The sequence below is a fragment of the Chelon labrosus genome (genome assembly GCF_963514085.1).
Source record: "Chelon labrosus genome assembly, chromosome: 14".
NCBI classification, from domain to species: domain Eukaryota; kingdom Metazoa; phylum Chordata; class Actinopteri; order Mugiliformes; family Mugilidae; genus Chelon; species Chelon labrosus.
In genome coordinates, this window is record NC_140347.1 from 18128366 (window position 1) to 18153181 (window position 24816).

A 24816-nucleotide genomic window follows, 5' to 3' on the forward strand; every position below is an offset into this window, starting at 1 on the left:
CCATAAAATAATGTTGATAATGCATAAATGTGGAGTAATTCACAAAACTAACTTAGATTTATGCCTCTGTCTCATTTCATCTCCTTGTTTCTCTGCCATAGTTTATTGTGTCCACGTTTCTGAATGTGGCAGCAAACCAGAGGAGGGTGACTCCATGTACAATGCTTCAACTCCTCCCGTCTTATCGTGCCCTGCAGCTTGGCCGGATCGGGGGCAATATAAATTGAACTTGCCCAGCGGAGAGACGCCGGTTCCTCCTTTGGGTCTGCACATTGTTTCGTCTGGGCCCGTATTTATTTAGATGTAAATCAGTTCGCAAAAGTGTTACGTCCTGTCCTTGTGTAGTGGGCGGCGGACTTGGGCCCGCTCGTTTGGAGGAAGTCAGCCCCATCGAGATTGGAGCTCTGCAGATTGTTCTCCATTATAAGGCTGTTATTGATGTGGAGAGGGTGACTTCATTTAACAGCCTCGCCCTTTGAGGTTGGTGAGAAAGGAGACCCACGCCCTTCTTTTATTCATTACTCAGCACGGCGAGGAGGTGAGGAGGCTGGACTTAGGATTGGAAGAAAACTTCCAAAAGGGGGGGTTGAAGGTGCACGCAAGCACCAAAGGGGTCAGGACTGGAAATCAACTAAAATATTATGTCTGAGTTGTTGGAGGAATTGTTTAAAATTCAGTCAGGAGCTTTCAGATATTTATAGTGTTCCTTCCTTAGCTTAGCTTAGCATAAAGTCTGTTAAAGAGCAAGCCTTGATCTGTCCAAATCCAATGACCAGCAGCTCTGAGTCACATTTACTTACACTTTATATCTAATTTATTCCGCATTAACAAATGATGAAAGTAAAGAACATTGAAATTTGGTGTGGTGATTACGTCTCCTCTATAAGAAGAACTAGGTGGGAGGTTGAACTTGCCACAGCTCTTCTTTGGATTTTTCACTCAGAGCTTTCTGCCTCTATCCTCTGGCTCAATGATGCTGTGGTCTGAACTTGTTGTTCCTCATGTTGCTGAAGATAATTCTTTGTGCTTCTGGCTTTTTGTTTGTCATAGACTCCTCCTTAATAGTGTGATGGATACAAATAAACCGTCCCATAACTAAAACTTAGATTTCCAAGCATGTTAAAGCACCCCTTTAAATTTGAAGGCATTCTGCTCAAGAAAGTTCATTTTTGAAGGTGGAAATCAAAGTTTGACAAAGAAGATTTTTTTTTGCAATTTGTATGTTTTTGTTGCATTTGCTCACGAAGAATTGGAAGATCATTTAAAAGCTCCACAGGATGTTGTTAGTGGGGGCCTATGGATTGAGGGGAGGGGCCTCTGTGGATCATCCCACAGATACTTGATCAGTTTGGGATCTAGTGAATTTGGAGGCCAGGTCAACACCTTGTGCTGTTCTTCATGTTTTTTTGAGTTGTTCCTAAAGCGTTTTTGTGTGTGTGTCTGTGTCAGGCTGCATCCTGCTGGGGATGGCTGCTGCCATCAAGGAGTGTCATTGCTATGGAGTGGGGGTGTCTGGTCTGGTCTCGGTGGGTGCTACATGTCTAAGTAACATCCACACGAATGCCAGGTCCAAAAGTTTCCCAGCAGAACACTGAATTGTCACAAGATCCTCAATGTTATTCACTTCTCCTGTTATAATGTTGTGGCTGATCGGTGTAGATTTGACTCTGGCCTGGCTTCCTCTGCTCTCCTTTCTTTCTTCCTCTCCTCCTGTGTGATTGCCTGAGTGTCAGTGAAAGATCAGTTTAGGTCAACTCCCTCCTCTGGTTTGATCACACCTGTGTTTTATCAGTTCATCGCTCCACAACTTAAGAACCTTGGCGTTCCCTCTGCTTGTTGCTGCTATCTCTAGGGTGGTACGTGCCAAGTCAGTCTCTGCTTTTCTTGTGTTCACTTGCCTGCCTCTTGCGGCCAGCATCTCTACCTCTGGAGGATTTATCCACTCACCTTGGATCTCATCTGCCTGCCACTCTTCTCACTGTTCACTCTTATCTGGCACAGATTTCTACTCAACGATCCGGTAACCAATAAACTGTCTAAACTGCAGCTGTGGTCTATGCTCCGCCATAAAAAATAGAAGAAGAAGAAATCTCATTCCATGAGGGTTCAGTTCAGGTTAGCTTCTTCTTTCCACAAAAACACCAGGCATCCTGTAGTCCATGAATAATGCAGGACTCACGTGGGAATAACAGTCACCTTTATTTGACCTGTGACTGCTGGCCTCCTTTGTGCTCACACAATGGTGAGACACAGCATCATCCCATTGTTTCTGTGTTTATGTCATGACTGTTATTTGTGTACTTACAAAGTGAACATTTACTATGTGACTTCTTTTTTTAAAAAAAAACATGCTTAAGACAAATGGGATTTTAGAAATCAAACATGCTTCACTTTCTTGGGAGTATACCCTTAACCTTCAGGTACCTTGGGGAAGATTTATAGTTCTGCGTCATGGAATCACCAAGCTTTAAAAGAAGAATATTAATCAGTGTCTGTATGACAAGAAAGAAAGAAAAGAAAAGATAGTGAAGTGTGATAGTTTGCAGCTGAATCTGTGAAACATTTAACCAACATTGCTTAGCACTTTGAGTAAGTGCAGACAAGCAGAATCTTTCAAAGGTCCCAGTAAACCTTATAGACTATTAATGCATTGCTGTGGCAATTAGTTGGGCCTATATTTTAAAATATTTTATTTATTTATTTTTTTAATCCTGGACCACTTGTGTAGTTTACATAAAATTACACACATAAAAATAAATTTTTCTTTTTTGCAATTTCCATAGTAGTTGTTGCCTTTTCACAGATTCTGTCTTTAGCTAAATTAAAGGTAATATAAATTACTACAGATAATTAGGCATTAAGGTAGGTGACAATTCAACATTTAGGTTATTAATTTTTTTAAATTGTTTTTATTTTATTATCAAGGTTGAACTTGTATATAACTGCAGTGAAGGGGTAAATTTATCATATTATTTATTTACAATTTTTTCTTTTGTTTTATTGCTCCCTAGAGTACATACATGTGTCAGTATTCATGTATGAACACTTCGCGGTTCAATTCAGTGTCCTCTCGCGGCTTCCGTAGACATTCCTTCACTGTCAGTGTGCGGTGACAGACAAACATCGCTGAGCCCACAATCCAGCTCCCAGCGCAAACTATGGAAGAGATTAATAACATTGAAGTGGTTCCGTGCACAGAGTCCGACTACCTGAAGCCGTTCAGGGTGCATTACAACCAGGTGAGTTATTCCTTGATGTCCTAACGGCTTGTAGGAGCTGCTGGATGCTGTAGGCTAACCCAACCCCCCTCCATTCATTTTGGCAGCTAGCATGCTAGCATAACATGAAGCCTGACCTTAACACAGACGCTGACAGCAACAATTGGCATCACTTTTAAAAACGCAGACAAAAAAACTAATGTATTCGGTCTGTTTCAGGGCTCGGCGAATCAACAGCGGTCCCTGTTTTTAACGTGAACCTGTGACAGCTAAGCTAACAGGCAGCTAAAAGCTAGCATGCTAACGGTTGCTTGCTGCAGAGGTTTTTTTTTTTTTTTTCCTTTTTTCTTTTTGAGGTTTAAGCATCAGTTGCACATGCTTTACATTAGTGGCAGGAGGAGTGCTGCGGATGACATGGGTTAAAAGAGTAACGTGACAAATTAGGCTGTGTTTCGTGTGAATTGGAGGCAGGTGAGACTTGTTGATCTCAGCTGTCAAACAGTGTGGTTAGTGTAGTCAGAGGTCTGGACAGTCCAGGTGTACACTGAGCTGAATTATGCATTTATTTCAGGGACAATGGAGAGCTTTGTTTATGCACTAGTGTGTGTTTTTGATTACGCTGCAAGGAAAGTGCAAGACCTGGGCAGAAAAATGCCTCAACCTCAGTCTTTTACATGAATGCCCAGTTATTTAAATACATGTAGTTCTCTTTGTTCTTTATGGTTACTATTATTTGATAACTGGTCTCTTAATTGAGCAGTTTTGCTTGGTCTTTACTTCACATTTTACCAATCAAATTGTTTTCCAGATTTCTGTTTTATACATAAAGCATATTAAATAACCCTTCAAACCCCAAACCCTCTTTAACCTGAATTAATTCTTCCCTGAGTTCAACTTTTGGCATTTGCTATAGTGAACATGGTATGATCTGTATATTATTTCAGTATTTGTTGGTCTCATTGAGATATTTTCATTTAGAAACGTGGGATGGCACTGACGAGAGTCTTGGGTATCAGCCACGACGCTACAGATCCACCTTAAATATGTTATTTTTTGTTTTTCCTTTTTGTCAGTGTCATTATGCATTTCACAATTTCTGCTATTAGTTTAATTCATTCAGTCATTGTGTGACTTGTGTGACTTCAAATCTGGGAACAAGTGACCTACGATATCAGAATTACTACTTGCAAGATGAAGAAATTTTGATTTGCTTTGATACGTAGAGTGTGTTTAAATTATACTGTTACGTGTTTTATGTTATACAGTTTACAAATGGACAAAGTTGTGATGTGTTGATATTGAAGCCTAAAAGACTTTCTAATGTTGTCCTGGTTTTTACTACCTAGAGATAAATGTGCTTCGTGGAAGGCTTGTGGGGGCAGGTATAGTAAGAATCCATCCAGCCATTCATTCATTCATTCATCCATCCATCCATTTTTAGCTGCTTATCCAGGTCATTGTGGCGAACAGAACAGGCAGCGTGGATCTTCTGTAACTGAAATCTCATCATGTATTAAAGGTGTTTAGTCTCATATTAGCTGTCTCTGCATCTTGGAAAATGGAAATGCAAACCACAACAATTTATTTGTTTTATTTCTACAAGTGTATCATTAAAAAAAAAAAAAAAACAAGTGAAACAAAGCCCAGTGGGATGACTGTGTGTCCTGATGGTTTCCAGCAAAGTGAGAAATGCTTCCCTACAGGCTGTAGTCCAGAAGGAATTTATTTTTAGTTTCCGTAATATTTGTGCAAATTTTCTGTTCCTTGGCTACAGAGACGGAGAGTGGCAAGTGGAAGTAGTGCTGGGGTCAGATTCGCTTTTAAGGGACACTCTAAACCTACTCTAAACGACGACCGGCAATGTTGCCTTACGTCACTTGAATACACCGCTAAGACCATAGCCTTGGCATATACTTTTTGCATTTGCGTTAGCAACTCGTGCCAACGATACAGGACAAAGCTAGGGCCACAGATGTTTACCAACACTGGAAAACGCCCAACAGTTGGCTTGGTGTGTCACTGCCCTGGTATGGTGAGCATCAGTGCTATTCCACATTTCTAAATAATATGGTATATGAATCAACCAATACCATTGGTGTCTGACGTGCCCTATAATCAGACTGATGCATTAGTTTTGCTGTAGATGCTTTAATCAACTATTGATAATGTCCATTTTAAGTCATTATCACTTGCAAAAAAACACTTTCATCCATTTTTTGTGGCAACACAACTGCGACAAAACAAAGAAATAGTAAGTGGTGTACATCTAGACCTGGAAGGTGCTATTTTGTAATCAGAAAGCTCAAGCACCATGGCACTCATGTTGAGCAGAGCACGGTTAGGTGTTTGTCCCATTCGGGGTTCACACCTGTGACAGCGGAGGGGGGAGGTTAAGCTTGTCAAGAGAATGGCGGAACGGCTAAAGACAGCAGATGGACGACAAAAGAGGTGATGACTCTCTTTCTCCGTCTCGCTCTCTGTCCTTTCCAGCCTTTCATCCTCGTCGTCTCTCCTTTGCGGTTCAGGAGGGGCTGCTCAGGGACTTCCCCACAAAGGCTTTTCAGTCACGCTGAGGGAGCATCTCTTGCACAATCCTTTTATGTTCATCTGTACATCTGCAGCTTAGCCACTGGTCACTAACCTGAGATCTACTCGCAGTCACAGAAACGCACTTTAAGAGTAGATAATGTCATGCACAAGGGGCTCTGTGCATCATTAGTGTTTATTGGTGTTTTGTCTCGTCCCCCTCGCCTCCCTCCACAAAGCAGGTGATTGTCCCTCGTTGACTCTGGGAAACCCCTCTTATCTCTGTTGCTTCGCGCTGACTCTGAATCACGAGTTGCTACTTAGAGAAGGATAATTACCTTCCATTTATTCATTATAATGATCTGAATTATTCATCTGGAATTATTTATCTTGTGTAGCTTTCAGCCATTGGCCTTTTTTCTCCCCCCCCTTTGTATTCAGATCTTGAAAAACGCATTTTCTCAGTTGAATGGTTATTTGTCGGCTTGAGCTTCAATCGCGGAAGTTAAATGGTTTGTATGAATATGTTCTGTAGGTGAAGAAAACACGAGATCTGTTGCTAGAAATAAATAGTTAAAAAATTATGCGTAAAAGTATTTTTGTGCCGCATTGCAATATTATTTTGAGCCTGATCTTGTCATTAATTATTGATCTGTTGATTACTTTTTTAACTGTGTTTCTGATTTAGTTCTTTATTTGGTTAGCTAGTTTGCTAGTGCACAGTATAGAAAATCTTTCTGGCTTTACTAAATATACAATATAATTACTGAAGACCTGAACTGGAACTTGTGACCAGACTCAGTCTCCAAAGAGTTGTAATTTAGTTGTAAACCACAGAAATGCTTAATAATTGCATTAAATAGGGGACAAGTTGTAGTTCTGTCCACTAATTTGGTTAAGACTGAATTTCTATAGACTTTTTCTGAAATATGTCAACATTCAAGTTCCCTAGTAGGTTAATCCTAATGTCAAATGTTGTTTTGAATCTTTTCCAGTAGCGCCATCATCAATTACATTTGTGCAATAATTTGTATCTTTTCCTATCGGCCTCTGTGGCTCTTTGTGTTTAGTGCTAATTAGCGACAGACTCCAAAGGTTTGCCGGTGTCAGGCAGTTGTTAACCGTCTGTGGCTCAAGTTGTTGTTGGGTGTCCTGCACCAATAGCACTACTTGAATCTCTGACGGTGGCTTTTTATCCAGTTCAGCATGGTAACTGAGTATGTCGGTGAGAAAGTACACTGTGATTGGCTGTTCAGCTTAGCTAACCAGTGTACAAGAAGAGAAACAGATGTGGCGAGAGTAACCAAACAATGAAGTCAAGAGGCAACAAACAGACTGAATTTGTCAGACTTGATGTCATTTGAACGTTTAAATACTTTCACAACAACATGATCATCTAGTCTTAGACTTAGACTTAGACTTAGATAAGCTTTATTCATCCACAAGGGAAATTGCTTGGTCACAATAGCAGTAATTATATTAAATAAGATAAAATAAAATAAAATAGTATAAGCAAAATGTACAAATTAGCATATTAGTATATACAAATGTACAAGAAATAGAGATAGAAGAATATATATTATATACACAGGGATGATAGTAAGGTGCAATAGTGTCCATTATCATGACTAACATGGAGTTATCTGTTACAGAAAGGTGAGTTGTTGTACAGCTGGACTGAGAATGGTATGAAAGTAGTCCTGTAGCGTTCAGTGTGGGAGCGGAGCTGGATCAGTCTGTTTGAGAATGAGCTCCGCTGTCCCTCTATTGTCTGGTGTAGTGGATGTGACGGATTGTCCATGATGGAGAGCAGTTTGTCCAGTGTCCTCCTGTCCCTCACTGAGACAAACGTCTCCAACTCACTGCCAATGACATGACCAGCCTTTCGGATCAATTTGTCGATCCTACTTATGTCCTTTTTGCTGGTGCTGCTCCCCCAACAAACCACAGCAAAGTACAGGGCGCTCGCAACAACAGTCTGGTAGAACATCTCCAGCAGCTTGCTGCATACATTGAAAGACCTGAGCTTCCTCAGGAAGAAGAGTCTACTCAGTCCCTTCTTGTACACAGCATCACTGTTGTCCCTCCAGTCCAGTCTGCTGTTCATGTGGACGCCCAGGTACTTATATTGGTCCACTACTTCCACATCTAGGCCCTGGATGGTGATGGGCACTGCTGGTGTCCTCTTCCTCCTGAAGTCAATGACCAGCTCCTTGGTCTGAACTGTACACCAATTATTCAGCTTGATTCAGGAGAGGACAGCTCTGTACAACAGAGTGTAGCTCTTCCTAGCTTCCCAGCTAATAGTAGCTCTTCCTTTTTCCTATTTTGAATGACAAATACAGACTACTGCCACCTACTGGTAGGAAGAGTTATTTCCTCTGACCATTGGTAGTCTGTGTAGTGTGTTCAAGCGCAACGTTTTAGTCCAGATACAGGCAAAGTGAAGCAACTCACAGTCTGCCTTCGTTGCTGGACACAGTCACTCGATTTGTACTTGAAGAGTCTGTCCTTGAGAACGGACACACTCGGTACTCTTTTCAGTACTGCACCACATACTTGATTTTTTCCATCATTTCTAGTGGTCCGTGAGTTTATGCAGGTGCAGACGCCTTTGTCTTCTTTCAAAAGTTCACTGGTTTTAATGTGTATATGATAGCCCTGCTGCCTTTGTTGAGGCTGGTGAGAAGAGAGAGAGTCCGAAGCTAAAACCAGGAGAGAAAAAAAAACACACGCAGAGAGCACATGTTGAGATTCAAAGAGTGCTATTGTATTTGAGGATGCTAGTTGATGTTTTTTTTTTCTTCCTGCTGCAGCTGCCAGCTTTATAGTGTAGTCAGCACAGGAGGTGTGTGATGGTTATTAGATTTTAAGCACTTAAAAGATCAAGACCATACATCCCTCCCTACAATAGCCATTCACACAGGAGCCCACCATTTCTGACGCCCAAAGCCAGAGGGACCACATTAATTTCAAGGTCTCGTGTAGGCTGCTTCCCTTCCTCTCCCTCTCTCCCTCTCTCCCTCTCTCTCTCTCTTTCTTCCCGTCTCCCTCCCCACGGGCTAATCTCTCTGTCGTAATCCATGTCGGCCATGATTCTGCCATCTCCCCTGGGCCATTCAAGATGTCCCCGCCCCCCTTCTCTCTCAGCAAGTGGCCCGAGTAATGAGGGGAACCCCACCATCTGTGAGCGGTGACAGGATACTAGAAGGGGAACGTGTGTGTGTGTGGTGAGGTGACACACTCATGCTGAGTAGATTTACTTCGAGAAACCCGATGTTTTTTGTCATGTTTTAAACATGAATAATTGGAAAATGAATGGTTATATTACAATATGATTGCTAGACTATAATCAAGATGGTCGCTGGTCTTTAATCCTGCGAAATCTTGTTGAAATTTCCTTTGGAATACCTTTTCTTTTCCAAATGGTGAGAAGTTATTTTATTATCAGTGTGCCATAGGTCCCATTTACACCGGAATAACTGCACACCCTTCCCCTAGTGCTATGTTTCTGTACATTTAAGCTAACACCCACAAAGGATCTACGCAGAGCCTACACTCTGGTGGGCTACCTTGTCGTTAGCATTCATACTTACGGGCTTCTGTGTCTGCACACAGCGGACCACTCAGTTTTTGCTGTCTGCATTGCTGCAACGTGTAGCTACATTTCTGGAGCGGTAGCTATGCTGTGCATCGTTGTAAATGACGACGCAGTTACAGGAAGTGGTGACATCTTTACGTGCAGTCTATGTCCTTGTCCAATAACAGGTTATCGTCATAGACAGTATAAAGATGGACGGTGGAACTGCTCCTCAGAAATGAAGTCAAAGCAAGTAGAGCTCCCCCTGGTGACTGGCTGCAGTATAGGTCATAAGCTACGTGGAGGAGGTGGAGCTTATGACCTGGGACTTGGGCCAAGCTAAAACACACGTCAAATTAATAATTTTTTTTTTTTTTCAAGGATGGTTTCTGTCATGTTAGGTAGTTAATATAACGTTGATGCATGTTCAAGTGTCAATTTTTTGGATAGGTATCATTTTTGCTATAGAAACAGGATGTGACATAAAGGCGACTACCAGTTGCCATGCCAACCGTTCCGCAAAAAGACTATTAGAGTTGTAAAAAAAAAAGAAGAAAAATGAAAAATTAAGTACAGCACATAAACATTTCTTTGTAACTTAGTAGTATTAATTAAACCAAAGCGAGTGAGTCTGTGAGTAAGTGAGTCTGGCGGAAGTGTGGTTGGGTAATCGATACCGTGGCTCCACTCTTGTCAAATTTAGCTTCCTGCAAAGGATGAAACCCAACAATCGACCGTTCAATGAGGGATTTAAAATGTCATACTCATCGTATTACCATTTTGCACATCTTGCACTACACACTGTTGCACAACATACTGCCTCTATTTATTTATTCACGTATTCACTACATTCATACTCACTTCTGACTGTATATATTATGGTACATATCTTGTTTATATTCATGTTCATTTTAGCCTCTGTTAGCATGTGACTGGAGATGTGTGAAGTTCTTTCGTTTTAGCTTAAGCAAGTAATATGGTATTAGGTGTGTTTTTACATATCTTATTTACATAAATTCAAATGAAGGCACCAGGCTTTTAGCTTGTGCAAAAAATACCCACATTCCGATAATGTGCATAGGTATCTATTACAGTATGCTACTTTTCTCCTGGCTTCAGTGCTGTATAATGCAGTCTACACCAACGATACGCTCCGTATGTACACAATATTGAACAACATGGATGGATTTTGGTGCATGGCAGCCCTAGTGCATATACCTGTAATCATTTACTTGTAAAAATACCCTACAATTTACCTGTCCAAGGTTCAGTGACAGAAAAATACCCTGCCTCATACATTATTCAGTAAGCACTCCTTACAAAGCAATGGACCACTTGAAGTGCATCCCCGCCCCAGTCACGACAAATGATGTATCACACACGCCTTCGCGCTAGTTTTCGCTTTCACTGCAGGGAAAAAAAAAAAAAAAGTGAAAGGGATGTGGCTGGCGTGGCCTCGTGTGCTGTAGGTTGCGATGCCGTGTAGGACGCATACACACTTTGTTGACGTGACAGGATTTTTGTGAGAGTAATTACTCTGTGTGCAGCGCAGCCAGAGCATCTCTAATGACGTGATGTCAGTGCCGTGCTAATGGCTGAAAGTGAGAGCTTTTTATGAGGGCTATGATGGCTGCTCTCAGGCCACCGTTTTTTATATCTGCTTTGGTTTATTTATTCATGAAGTCTGCAGCTTGCGTTATGGACAATTTAAACCGAAGCTGATGTATTTATCTTCCTAAAATGCGTTGTGTTACTGATAGCGACTACGGTATTAAATAATGGCTTTGTTTATAGTGTCCCAAACCCATAAAATGTTCTGTTTGCAATGACATAAAATAAAGAAAATCAGCAGCACATTACATTAAATAATCTGTAGCCAATAAATAGTTCAAATTTTTGCTTCTTGAATGACTTCAGTGTTCAATCCTACATGACTTTGTCATCTCCACGTTGACCAAAACTATTAATAATCTCCATTATTCAATAATCGGCTATTTCATTTCTTGAATATACAATGAATGGATTTGTACAGCATTCAACCAACAATCCAACCATACTAACTGTACCAAGGTAGTTGTACTCAAGAGTTAAACCCGTCTCACTGAGTGTTTTCTCTGCTTGGTGGCACTATATCACCTTTATCATAGAAATACCATCTCTGAATGTACACAAATGTTTTTACGCTCTCATTTCACGGCACAACAAGATAATTAATGTTGCATGAACAGCGTTATGCTAGCTTGGCTTCATGTTAAAGCCATGTGACCGTGACATGCCATGTGCCGGTCGTTTAACTATTTGTGAGGATCTTTCTTTCTCTTCTTTATCTGTGTCTACACTTGAATGTAAGATAAAGTGCATTGAAGGTGAGAATTAGATTAGTTTTGTTGCGGTTGCCTTTGTTCATTATTTATGTAAGTTTTGCACCGTAGACGACTTAACGGGATTCTGGATGGCTGAAACTGAAAGCAATATTAAACTTAGATACAGAGAATGACCTCCTCTTAAGAAGAAACTTGACTATGGAAAAACACAACAGCTTTAATGTGAGCATTTTCTCTTTTATTTATGTAATTACTTTGAGATAAGTTTTTCTTTTAAAACAATAAAAAAGAAAATGGAGAAATACAGCACATCATTTCTCATATGAACTGAACAATGAGGGAATATTGTCTGAGTTGTTGGTTAAACTCCACTAGACAGGAAGCAAACTCCCACGCAATAATTAAACTGTCATGCTGTAAGGGTTTATTCCTTTTAGATAGAAATCTTGAAATTGCACCTTTCAGCTCTAAGTGCATCTTTGGCACATCCAAGCTCGAATCCGGTTGCTACAACAGTAGCTTTATTATATCTGATTCAGTCAGTGCAATTGGCTTGCCATGTCACCTCCTCCATTTTCTTGGGTGGTACGGAAACTGTACTCGTCCATTCACACTCACGCACCACATCTATTGTAGATGAAATGAGCCTGTTCTAGTAAGGCTGCCATCCCTGCGTCTGGGAGAGCTTGTGGGCGGAGAGGAGGTGTAGCCTAAATTTGAATCAAGGACACATTTCCTCAGGCATAGAAAATGTAGGCCAACTTTACCATATTTATACAACGTGTAGTGTAGAGGGAGGAATATACTCTGAATTTATGTGATTAATTCACGCATATGCTTTGTTTCTGGTTTTAACACAAACCAAATGTAAGGATACGTCTTAGATCATTTCCACACCATGTTTGAGTTTCTCAGCTCTGATCCCAATGGTTCCTACCACTGAGAATGAGTCACAAGTATGCTATTATTTATTAATTATTTCTGAATAACTTCCTCAAACAGATTTGTTAGGGGGTATTTTCACCTACCAGACCAATCTTTTAAGTCTGCTGAGTTATGTGTCACATAGCTGGGTGGATGAATATCTGCCAAAGAACAAGGTTGGTGTTGAGTAAGAAATTTTGGTATATTTCATTTTCCCATAAAAGTGGCCTTGGTGACTCTGTGCTATGGCCTTTTAACACCTAGCATTTACACGTGTCTTAGGGGATCTGATCATAAATCGACCGTTTTAATTAGGTATGTTTACTCTTGGCATTAAAAATGTGTCTTAGGGGATCTGATCAGAAATGGACAGTTCTAACTACATCTATTTACACCTTGCAATAAAATGCGCCTCAGGAGATGTGACCACAAGTGGACGGTTCTAACCACATCTGTTCACACCTGGCGTTAAAATGCATCACCCGTGACCACTTATGATTAGATCTCGGTTTGGCGCCATATGTTATATGCAACATTTTGTGTGCAGAAGAATGTTGTGTTTCAAAACATTGGACCGCTTAATGCTGTTTCAGAACCATGAACAGCTCTATGTGTTGGTGGTATGTGTGCCGCATGGTGATGTGATACAAAACGTGGGCTGTTGGGAAAAGAGAAACGAAAGCACACTCAGGGGACTTCAGACGGGTAGGGAGTTTGTCAATGTGACCCAGGACGCATCGTGTTCACGCTCCTAAAAGACAGCGGTCATCTGCAGACCAGACAATCTCCAGATGAGGTCTTAACAATCTTTTTATTTTTTTAACCATATATATTTATTGACATTTTCATTTAGAAATACAGAGTGTACACAAACATACAGCATGAACTCCAACAACCCCACATCCTACCCACCCGCCAAATATCTCATCCCCCAGGGTTCATAGAGAGGAAAAAATGTGAAAAGTAGTTGGGGAAAAAAAGGGAATAAAATCAAACATGCACAGGCAACAGAGTGGCAGCACCCAGACGATTACAGAGCCAGTGCAGAGCAAGGCGCACAAATATCACCGCGGTATACCCAATAGCAGACACATTCATGTCACAAAAAAAGCAATGGATTTTAAGGGTCAAGGGCTCACTGCAGATCTCCTATTCCAAGAAAATGTAAGAAAAGACCCCAGATTTCATAGAATTCACCAAGCCTGTGTTTAATACTATAAGTCAGCTTCTCTAATGCCAGACACAATGATAATTCTTTAAGCCAATGACTAATAGGGGGACATGACGCATTTTTCATGGCAATGAGACGTTTTGAGTGGACAAGGCAAATATTAATCAATTTGATTTCATGCAGTTGTGAGGAAAGGTTTTCAGGGTAGAGGCCTAAGATACAGCGTTTAGGAGAGATAGGAATAGGTTTGGAAATTATTTGGCAAATTATATGTATTACTTCCTTCCAAAATGTTTACATCTTCTCACATCCCCAGATGCAATGAAAGAGAGTGCCTTTAGGGTCTGAACAATCTTATCTGTGATGTCACCCAGGACGGATGTTATATAGCTCATTCCGACTTGGCACACACTATCTTTGTTGTAGGGATTCTCCTAAACAAGGACTTACATAATACTAAAGCCCTGAAAGCAGGATGATCTGAATGTAGACCATACAACCTTTCAATCTGGCATCCTAATCTTCACCTGGTTCGCCTGTGTCGCAAGGTACAAATGAAAAATAAACCAGACTATCAGGATGTCTAGCTAATTGTCCTTTTATGCTCGCTGGAAGTTTACAAGCCAACAACCAGACAATAGGTTTGTCATTAACCATTAAGTCGCCTGATTGACAAAGCCTTTCTTTTGTGCAGGTCACACAACACACTGGAAGTTTGGTCATGATTATGCTGTTGGAAATTTACTAAAGGAGTGTTCAGCTGCACATCCTTTTGATATGGTGATGTAACCACAGGGCATTAAAACTTCAGTCATTGAAGTTAAATAACTAGCAAATGTTTTTCAGTATAGTGTTGTCAGGAATACCTGCAAGGCAAGAAAAGTAGTTGTTTGGTGTGCTTTGTGATTTTTATTGTTTTTGCACTTGCCCCAGCAAGCATATGTTATGGGGCTCTGGTTTCCTTTACGGCAATCACCTCAAATAAATCAGGTGATTTGACACCCAGACATGCAAATCACATACTCAAACCGTATACACACTTCCTGCAGAGGGTTTTGCAATTAAAATAGCATTGGCTTCATTGTGTTTCATTGTATTTTGTGTTATTTCTTCACAGAATGGCACAAAGAAATCCTGGGACTTCATGCGAACTCATGACAGGTAAAACATTCTTAATTTACTACTATTAAATGTTCCACAAACAGACGGTAACCAGCATACACAGAGTGGGATACAAGCATTGATGTGGCCTGAAACAGAACCGACACACAGCTTCGCTCTGAACGTCTGCCTATGAGTAAGCTCCAGAAACGGCAGCATGTTCTTGTCGGGAAACATTTTTTCAATCCGAAGAGCTTGTCCCTAAAGTACTTGTATCTTATGTAGCTCCCAGGGATCAGCAAGTGTGGATGAAATTGGTGATTTGAGTGAACATACATCTGCTCCAATCCTGACTCATACTTTCTAAATCTTCATCCTATGCTTTTTTTTGTAGTTGCAAGAAATTTTCTCTGTCAAGATAGTTCTTTCTCTCAGCAATTCTTGATGGAGTTAGAGACGAAAAATTGAGTAATTCTTTTATTTTATTGGGTTCTTTGGTGCGCTTAGGTTTTTTAAATGTAATAATAAAGCAATATGCTCATTTTGTGTGTGGGTAGTGAGGTTTTGCTTCTTATTGGGTGTCAAGTAGCCATTATTAGGGTATCTCCCTGGTATTTTTATACCTTTATGATGTGGCATCTCTCATGGATGTTTTGTATTCAGAGGATGCTCCAACTCAACGGACCTTGCTTTATGAGAACTGGCCTCCTGTTATTCCACACGGGAATGGCTATAAAAGTCTAAGCTTTGTAGGGGGGGAGGCACTGTAAGAGAAATATCACACATTTGTGTCAAATCCCCGGCATTTCCTAATCTCGGTGCACTAGAATGCCCCGAGGTAAGTCTCAGGTCATTTCAGTCCTCTTTCCTCCACTGCTGACCCCAAAACAGAGGTCTTCGTGAAAAATAGTACCACAGAGAGAAAAGCAGTAAACCTGCAGCCTGTATTTTCAAGAGAACATAGCCCCAGGGGAACATGCAACCATTCCCCAGATGGAAATTTTGAAAGACGTTACTCTACCTTTTGGATTGTTTTGCTTTTTTGTGCAAGTGTGCGTAGCATTTTCTTCTCAACGGGATTCATTTTTGCCTCACTGCTTGTTAGCTTTCAGAGGAACTGGCAAAAGATGTGAAAGACAGATTTTAATACAGGCAGAATACTACATTTGTTACATGGGTAATGTAGTGCAAAATATTTAAATTGAAGTGTCTTCTCTAAATCTCCCCCAAATTCTAATCACTTTTCTTTGATACTAGCAACTAATTGGCAAGTGGAGCCGGGAAGCAAGCCTTAGCAACAGTCTTCTAAATTGGATTAAATGAGAGAACATTTGTATAACCACTGTGATTATGTAGTTTTTATCTGTTAAAAGAAAAGTCTGCTTGCATTTTACATCAATAATAGACATGCTGCTTGGTTGTAAAACAACCACAGTTTGAGATTTCTTTGCTAAGTGGCTGCTTTTAATTAACATCTATTTAGAATTACTAATAGGGGCTTAAATGATAGTTTGCTGAACTTCCGTGCCTTTTAAAGAGGAGATTCTGACACTTTCCATTGCTCATCTGGCTCATAATCATCCCTAGCCATGTGCGTCAGTGCCTAAAAGATATCAAGTTGCTCCCTCATGATATGGGTTCTTGGTTTGTTCGTGGTTCTTCTCCTGGTTGGACATCAGTGAAACACCTCATCTTTAACTCTGCGATACTTAAACTCTCCACTGAAACAGCAACCTAATACAAGGAGCACTGCCAAGCCACCACATTTGTAGGTTCTCGTCCCAAAATCTCCAAATTCGGAGAGAGAACATGCTTCGTTAACCTTCACTCATCTGGACAATGCTCTTACTCTGTTTGTACAAGTGAGGACACATGTTGATGTCTCCTGGCACCCTATACAGTGCTTGTGCAGAGCAACCAAAACATAATGCTCATAAGCTTTTTTCCGAAAACCACAAAAACACATCTAGGCTGAATTGGCAAACTCCTGTTGTTCTGTTATTTTCACACCTGTGTGGACGTGTTTGTGCTGTGCTGCTTGTTTACTACAGAAAGTGTCTTTTTAATGAGTGTGGGAGGCAGCGAAGACTATGGGCCACAGAAAGATTGGCTCCCATGCTTTTAGCTGAAGCTGGGCTCAGACTAGAAGAGTTAGGGCTGATTTTATTCGCACAGTTCACCCCTTCTGATCAATCAGAACAGAAATCTGATCCAGACCTAGCTCGGTACCGATGTTTGGTCCAAATTATGTGGTAATGTGAGACTCACAGATTCATCCTGGCAATTACGATTACTATCTAACAAGTCTGATGATTAGGATTTAAAATCTGTACGATTACAGCAGCGCTGTCACAATAAAAAATGAGACAGATCAGTCCAAGTTAGATCACATGAGGTGGTGTTGTCAGAAAGGGACGTTAATGTAATAACTTAACAAAGACTGCATATCTTTGTAGTTGAATAAATAAAAATAAAGGGGAAGCCCAAGCACTCTTTAATGTATACCTTCAAGGGGTTATCTGGAGGTCTGTATCAGGGCTGATCCAGATATTTTTTAAATCATCGGATCGGTATCAGGCTTCATCTAAACCCAACCAAAATGTCTTCATCCTTTTCTGTCTTAATGGCGGTTGGCTAACGGCAAAGTTGTTGAGGAGTTGAGGAGTTTATGGCGTTGGATGACGAGTCCATTTCTGGAGTAGAGAACACAGATTTTTACCATCTCTTGGAGCTTCTGGAGTCAAGGTACAAGCTAGCCTCTCCCCGCTACATTAACTTTGACAGTGTTATGGCAGATGCACGTTACATACATAATCTAGGAGAGTATGAGTAAGCTAAGAAAAGCCTTTACGTATCTCCAGGAGAGGACATTTTGTTTATTTAAGATTGAATTGGGAATCAGAGCAGCTGATGCCGAATATTAAAACATTGGTATCGGATTGGGGGACAAAAAAATTTGATCGGGTCATCCCTAGTTTTTAAAGAAACTAAAGAAAAAGGCAATGGGCTATTGCTTGTGTCCAGTGCCTCTTTTGCCCATCAGAAGATGGATTAGATAGTACTTAACTCATATTTTATTTGGGACTAGGGCCCAGGAATAATATCTTGCTACCACAAGCTTTCTGCTAGTACTCACCTTATTCCTGCTCCTCATACGTCTGTCTGCCGTAACCCGGTTGTCCCGCCACTCAGCCAGAAGCCCCACAGAGAAAGCTTAACCGTGCATGAAAACTGCTGAGCGTCTGTTTAGCCTGCTTCTTGGTTTAACCATTAGAGCTTCTTTTCAGCGGGAAGCAGCAGAACAGCGGTAATGGTGTGTAACAGCGCTTCAGCGATTCAGACCTGCCGCAAGGGACATCTCCCATGCCTCGGGCTTGTATGTCCCACTTTTAGATCGTCAATCCTCCACGTTATCTTATCCATACTTGTGCTCTGGAATGGTAATATTATCCCACAAGTACTGTTGTTATTGCTCTGTTGTTTGGTAGTTACCCTTCAGGCACATCAGCATAGTCTGTGGACACTAGCAAAGACAAAATAAACTGGCGTGACTAAGTAAGAGTTAAGATTTCAACAGATGGGAGCAAAGAAATTAGTGATGGGAAAAGGAAGTGTATGGATGAGTAGCATTGTTTCTGTAGCCGGCTGGATCCACACAGGAGGCCCATAATATGGATCAAAGGCTTTTTAATCAACCACAGAGACACAGTTGACCTTTTCCTCTTGTAAAGAAGAAGCTGCTGTTGGCAAAAGCACAACAACAATAATTTGTCTAGTGTTATATCACATTTTTGCACAAATCTATAAGAGAACCTTTTACAACTACCATAAATAAACCATAAAGAAGTCAGATTTATTTACATTTATTTTGAATAAAATGGAAAATTAAAAAACTAAGCCAATTGGGGTGAAATTAGAGTATTTGTACAGCACTTGAGAATTGCACCTCAGAATTGTTTAAATTGTTGAAATTGGAGATCTCCAAGTGTGAGCTACAAAAACTACAACTCAAATTGCAATGAACTGTAGTTTGGTAGTTTCATTTTATCTACACCAACAACCACTGCAATTTAAATTAACTTCACTGAAGGTTAAATGAAACATTTGGTGCATTAAATGAAACAAACTGCAGGTGGAATACAATGGCGGTAACAAGAAACCATAACATCCCTTTAGCAAGGATAAACTAAGCTGGCTGACGTTATTTTACTTACTATTTTTTTTTTAAATGTAAAATGCAAACACATTAAATTAATATCAACCCCGGAGCTTCAGGCGGCTACGCATTGTAACAGCGTTGTAATCTCCTGGTTCCCTTCTACCATGGGAAAGACAGGGCAGGGCTTCCTGCCGCCTCAGACGCATCCGCTTTCCCAACGCAGACCCCAGGCCTCGAGTCTCCACAGGCTGGGACAGTCACAGCAGTGACCCACCTGTGAGCATACAGCTCAGTTTGGGTGCCAGGGGTGAAGCATATCACACTGACCTTCCTTTTTAATTCACTCCCATATCCTCCTTGTTGAATCATTGGGAAACATATGCAGTGATATGACACTCTAATTTTAGAAAACTGGTAAATGGTCTACATTTATTTTTAGTACTTTGAAACAGGAAATGACCAATACAAAAATACTCTTGCTGGGGTTGTATTGAGATTTTGGATGATGGTTCTTGTGCTTTTATTCAAAGAGTATGCAGAGTAGTATGCAGAGACAACATTGCCCTCAGTTATTTAAAGAATAAATACACTATTGCTTGGTTCAGGGCAGCATTTTCTTTGATACTGGAGAGTTTTGCACCATCCAAAAGCACAGCGAATATGAGATGACATACGACCAAATATCAAGGGAAGATGAGGTTTTAAGACTGATGAGTAAATCTCATAGTTTTTTTCTAAATCAGAAAACACAGGAGTTCCTTCATCTATCCATCTCAGCTTAACTGCAAAATTCTGGCACGGTCTATTCTTTGCACAATAACCAGGTAGCAAAAAGCACATTAGCACAAGATGATAAGTAGTTTTACACACCACATAATATGGACAGGTTTTTATCTGTACAATGCCATTATCAGTTCTGCGGAACAGCGATTCCTGATGGGCGAGTGGAGTCGGTTGTAGCCCGAGAGCCCACAACAGTCTGTCGTCATATTAAAATGGATTGAAATGTGTGAGAATTGTGTTGCGCCCGTCTTCTCTGTCTATGCAAAGTCTTCCTGGGTGTTGCTAATGTTATATTGCTTAAGATATTTCCCATTAATGGCGTACTTACTGCTTGGTTGTGAAACAGTGGCGCTCAGGCAGTGTCAGATTCATGACATTCCAAGAATTGAAGCCAACGTTACGTTAAATAAAGGACTCATTCTTGTTGCAATTGTTCAGAAATGTAAATACATGAGTTCGACGTCATTGCTTTACAATGAACCAATAAGTTCTACGGTAAACGATTCAGATGGACTCACTGGACAGTCTGGAACCAGATCCCAACTGAACCTGATCTTGGTTTCCATTCCTAGTTGTACCCACAAATCAAATGTTAGCTAAGCTGTATTAGCCTCGAGATGTTTCAGTTTGGTGTGAGTATCTGATCACTTGTGTATTAGCACATTGGACCTATTGAAAGTGTTGCTAACCACAGGCATGTGATTGTGATTAGTGATGATGTAGATTTATGTAGGTTTTTCTTATCTGTACAAAGAGGTACAATAGGGTATAGGCAAGATAAGACCATATAAGTATGTAAAATATCAGTGAATTATTTTCTGACATCTATAACATCACTGTGTAAAGTCACTGTTCATGCAAATCTTTGAAAACATTACAAGGAATATGTGTTGCTATATGCTTAATCTGCGTTTGCATCTTTTAAAACTGATCCAACCATGATTGAATTTCTTTTCAAGTTTAAGTCTCACACTTTGATATATCATCCGGGCCGTGATTTATTTTTAGTTTAATAATGATATTTAATTAACGTCGCCTTTTTTTCTTCTCCTGTCTTCAGCGTATCGGTGCTGATCTTCAACACCACCTCACACTGTTTTGTCCTCGTCAAGCAGTTTCGCCCAGGTACGTTTTTTTTCCTTCTTCTCTGTTCCACAAAGCAGCGCTGCAGCACAGTGTACTCATTTTCCTCTTGTCACCAATCTACATCTAGATTGTTATACTTCCTGTGGGCACTTTCACTGAGAAAAGCAATACATGGCAAACACTGTTTGTTCGACTGGATCTGAGCAACAATTCAGACTCACAAATAGACCACAAGAGGCCCCGTTACAAAGCAGCCTAACCCCCTTTGTTAGAAGTCGCCAGGGACTGTTCTACACTGCAGTGTGCTAAATTCAAGGAAGTCTGGGCATTCATAGATTTCTTTTTTTCCTCCCTTCTCTTATTGCTCTTGTCAAGAAGTCGCTTTCTGAAAGAGTTTATCTACAACCTAGCATCAGATTTAATTTTAGACATGGAGTTTATGCTGTTCAGTGGCATTACACAATAAATATTTAAAAATATGTTCATGGTGCGGAGCCAATGAAAAGAACTTTAAACTGTTAAACAGAGGCATGTGAACATTACATATATTTCTTTTCTTTTCCACCTCCAGCTGTATACATGTGCGAGTGGGAAAAGTCCAAAACGAAGCCGGCTCAGTCAGCTGAAAAAACCGAGGAGGGCGCCTCCGAAGCCGTCGCTCCCGAGCCTCAGGAGGGCCAATCGGCCACAGAGGGCGAGAGCTCTTCTCAGTGGCCCCCGGCCTCGGCGGGGGTCACCTACGAGCTCTGTGCCGGCCTGGTGGACAAACCCGACCTCTCCCTGGAGGAGATTGCCCGGCAGGAGGTGCTGGAGGAGTGTGGCTACGATGTGCCAGCTTCCAAGCTGAAGAGGATTACATCTTACAGGTTAGCTGTTCTACACAAAAAAGTGTTTTGAAGTTGAAGGTTAGGGGCACTTACCCAGGGCATATCCAAAAAGATAAAATAAAAGCAAATGGCTTGTTCAAGAACACTCAAACAAGTCCAGTTTCCTTACATTTAGATTGTTTTTAGATATATCATGACCTGGATGACTGGGTATATTCACAGACTTACTCAAGCTCATTTTCAGGTATCCCTACCTTTGTCACAGATAAGTCTCAGTTCAGGGTTTTTCACTGTAGTGACTGACTAAATCCCTTTTTTATTGAATTGCTTTAGTCACTCCCACTGGAGTTACTGTCCCTTAACAATTAATTTCCTATTGTCCTATTTTGTGTAATTACCATTTATAGTTTCTGAACTTCCTTTATCTGCGGTCACTCAGTGATAACCTACATTTGCGGCTTTGTTTCTTCACTTTTGACTTAGAAGTTGAAATCGTGCTGCGTATTCCAGTTAAACAATTGGGAAATGGTAGTTGTTGGAAGCAGGACAATACCGATTTCAACAGCATTTACTATGCTATTGTGAGCAGCCATCTTGGATTTTGAGGCCATTCCTGTTTAGATTTCCTACTGAGAACTTAGAAATGCTGACTTCCTAGTTCAGATTTAACAAACTCCTAATCTCTCAGTACTATTAATAAGTCTTGTAAGTGATATGCTATCTCCTGTCAGCTGGAAAGGCTGTGGATGGTTTTACTGTAGATAAAAGGTCTATGGGGTGGGTGTGCCTGGTCTGGTCTAGGTGGGTGCTACATGTCTAAGTAACATCCACATGAATGAATTCCAGGTCCAAAAGTTTCCCAGTAGAACACTGAATTGTCACAAGATGGTCAATGTTATTCACTTCTCCTGTCAGTGGTCATAATGTTGTGGCTGACTGGTATGTATTGACACTACACTTTGTAGTATAGTATCACAAATCATTCATTTGTGTCACTGCAGAGATACAGTTCGGTATTTGCAAATAAATGTAGCCGCCTGAAATGCCACATGCTCTAACAGGAGGAGAGCGTGTACTTTGATGGATTAAGTGAGGAAGATGATTTAATGGGACCCAGATCAAGTTTAAATGATTTACCCCACAGTCAGATGCTGACAGTTCTTTGGAGGAAGTTCTGAAATCGTAAACGAAGCGCGTGCAGGGTTGCGTAAGTGATCTGGAAGGCAGCATCAGACAAACCATCCATCTCTGTCAGCGTTTTATGTGTCGGCTGGAGCTCGACGCAGACGTTAAAGGAGCCGGGAGACGAGCTGTCCCACATTGGAGCGCAGCAGCTGGACGGCCATGACTGACGGCTTTCATAAGCGTGCTTTTGATTTGACTTGGGCATCTCCTCTGGGTTTGTTGGTGTTGTCTATGGCTGGTGTTATGTGTGGGCTGCTTCCACTACACAGATAGGTATCATCTTAACCCCCATAACACCTGTGAGGGTGTTTGCACTCTGCTGCGTTAATGGCAGGCAGCCCGAGGGCAAATCTGTCTGCGGCAATGAAGTAAAGCTTCACTGAAATGGTAAAGAAATTCTTTGGAAAGAGTTATTTAAGTATGATGTTTTGCTTATTACCAGCAGTCAACAGACATAGTTATACATTGGGGTCACTGCAGCACAAATGTTGACCTTATCTGAACACTTAGGGGATATGAAGAATCAATCCAGCTGTACAACAACTCAACTTTATCCATGTTATTCATGTTATGCATGTTAATTTAACCTTTTTATTAATTCGTCCCATGTATACAGTCTGTTTACTTCTATTTGTTGTAGATTTGTACATATGCAAATCTTGTAATATTTTTGCTTATACTATTATATTTTATTTAATTCATTATTTTATTTTATATAAATGCATTTTATTTGAGTTTTTTAGCATTTTTTTAATTATTTTATTTTATTTAAATGTATTTTATTTGACTGTTTTAGTATTTTTTTAAAATTATTATTATTATTATTATTATTATTATTATTTTTTTTTTTTCTTTTATGTACAACTAAGCTACTGCGACCAATCAATTTCCCTTGTGGATCAATAAGGTCTAAGTCTAGAAAAGACATTTAGTGTAACTGCAAATATAGATCGGCATTTATTCATTTTTTTCTCTCTCCCCTGCAGGTCAGGCGTGGGCGTAACGGGCTCCAAGCAGACCATGTTTTACGCCGAGGTGTCCGACGACAACTGCGTGAGCGCGGGCGGAGGTGAGCCGAAGGAGGGCGAGCTCATCGAGGTGGTGAAGGTGCCGCTGCACGAGGCCATGACGTTTGCCTACAACGAGCGTATACCCAAAACCATGGGCGTCATTTTTAGTTTCATCTGGTTCCATAATAACATGTCTCCCAAGTACAAGATCTCCACCAACGTGTAACTAGTCTAAAAAAAACCCTTTCTTTCTACCATTTCATCCAAATTAAATCAAACCACTGGCCCAGCACACCCACTCTACCCCATTTAACGGCTCCTGTATTGCCTTTTTGCTTATTGGTACATGATGAAGGGTGGGCCCCTTGTCTTGTTGCCAGCTGGAATCTTTAAGTTTTGTCCTGTTTACTTTTGTTATTTAATGTGGTCTTAATACTTTTCCTAAAAACAAATTTGCCATAGCTGGTTTATCACTGGCACTTTTTCTTTTTTTTTTTTTTTTATATCTATATGTTGATCGTTTCGTTGACTGTGCCATCTGTGATAAATGGCTGCATATCACTGATTTCATTTGCCTGCCCTTAATTAAAGGAATGCTCCACTGCTTTTAATGTGGACCTTGAATGTTGTCTGCATGACACCAACCAGCTACCTTCGAGAAAGGATATCGATCATTCCTCAGACACCATCGCTCCAACCGATTAAAACATTTTACGCCGCGCGTTCGCAGGTATTGTAATTAAAGTTTCCGACTTGTAAATAACATGCGCATCAGCCTCAAATTTGCAATTGCGACTTTTTGAAAACACCAATATATGTGATTTGGCACTTAATAAGTCATAATCTTACACAGGTTATGAAGAAGTGCCTGTGGAGGCTTCAGCCAAAGACCATCATTCAGTGCAATTAAATCCTCTTTTAA

General features: G+C 40.6%; 1 protein-coding gene across 1 annotated transcript; it reads left to right on the top strand.

The window, feature by feature from the left end:
- The first annotated feature begins 3120 nt into the window (after positions 1-3120).
- Positions 3121-24498, top strand: nudt14 (nudix (nucleoside diphosphate linked moiety X)-type motif 14). The gene is made up of 5 exons (XM_084560927.1): positions 3121-3239; positions 14861-14904; positions 20847-20911; positions 21444-21738; positions 23871-24498. The coding sequence occupies exons 1-5, from the start codon at positions 3159-3161 to the stop codon at positions 24118-24120; spliced, it is 735 nt and encodes a 244-aa protein (XP_084417053.1). The 5' UTR covers positions 3121-3158; the 3' UTR covers positions 24121-24498.
- The last annotated feature ends 318 nt before the right edge of the window (positions 24499-24816 follow it).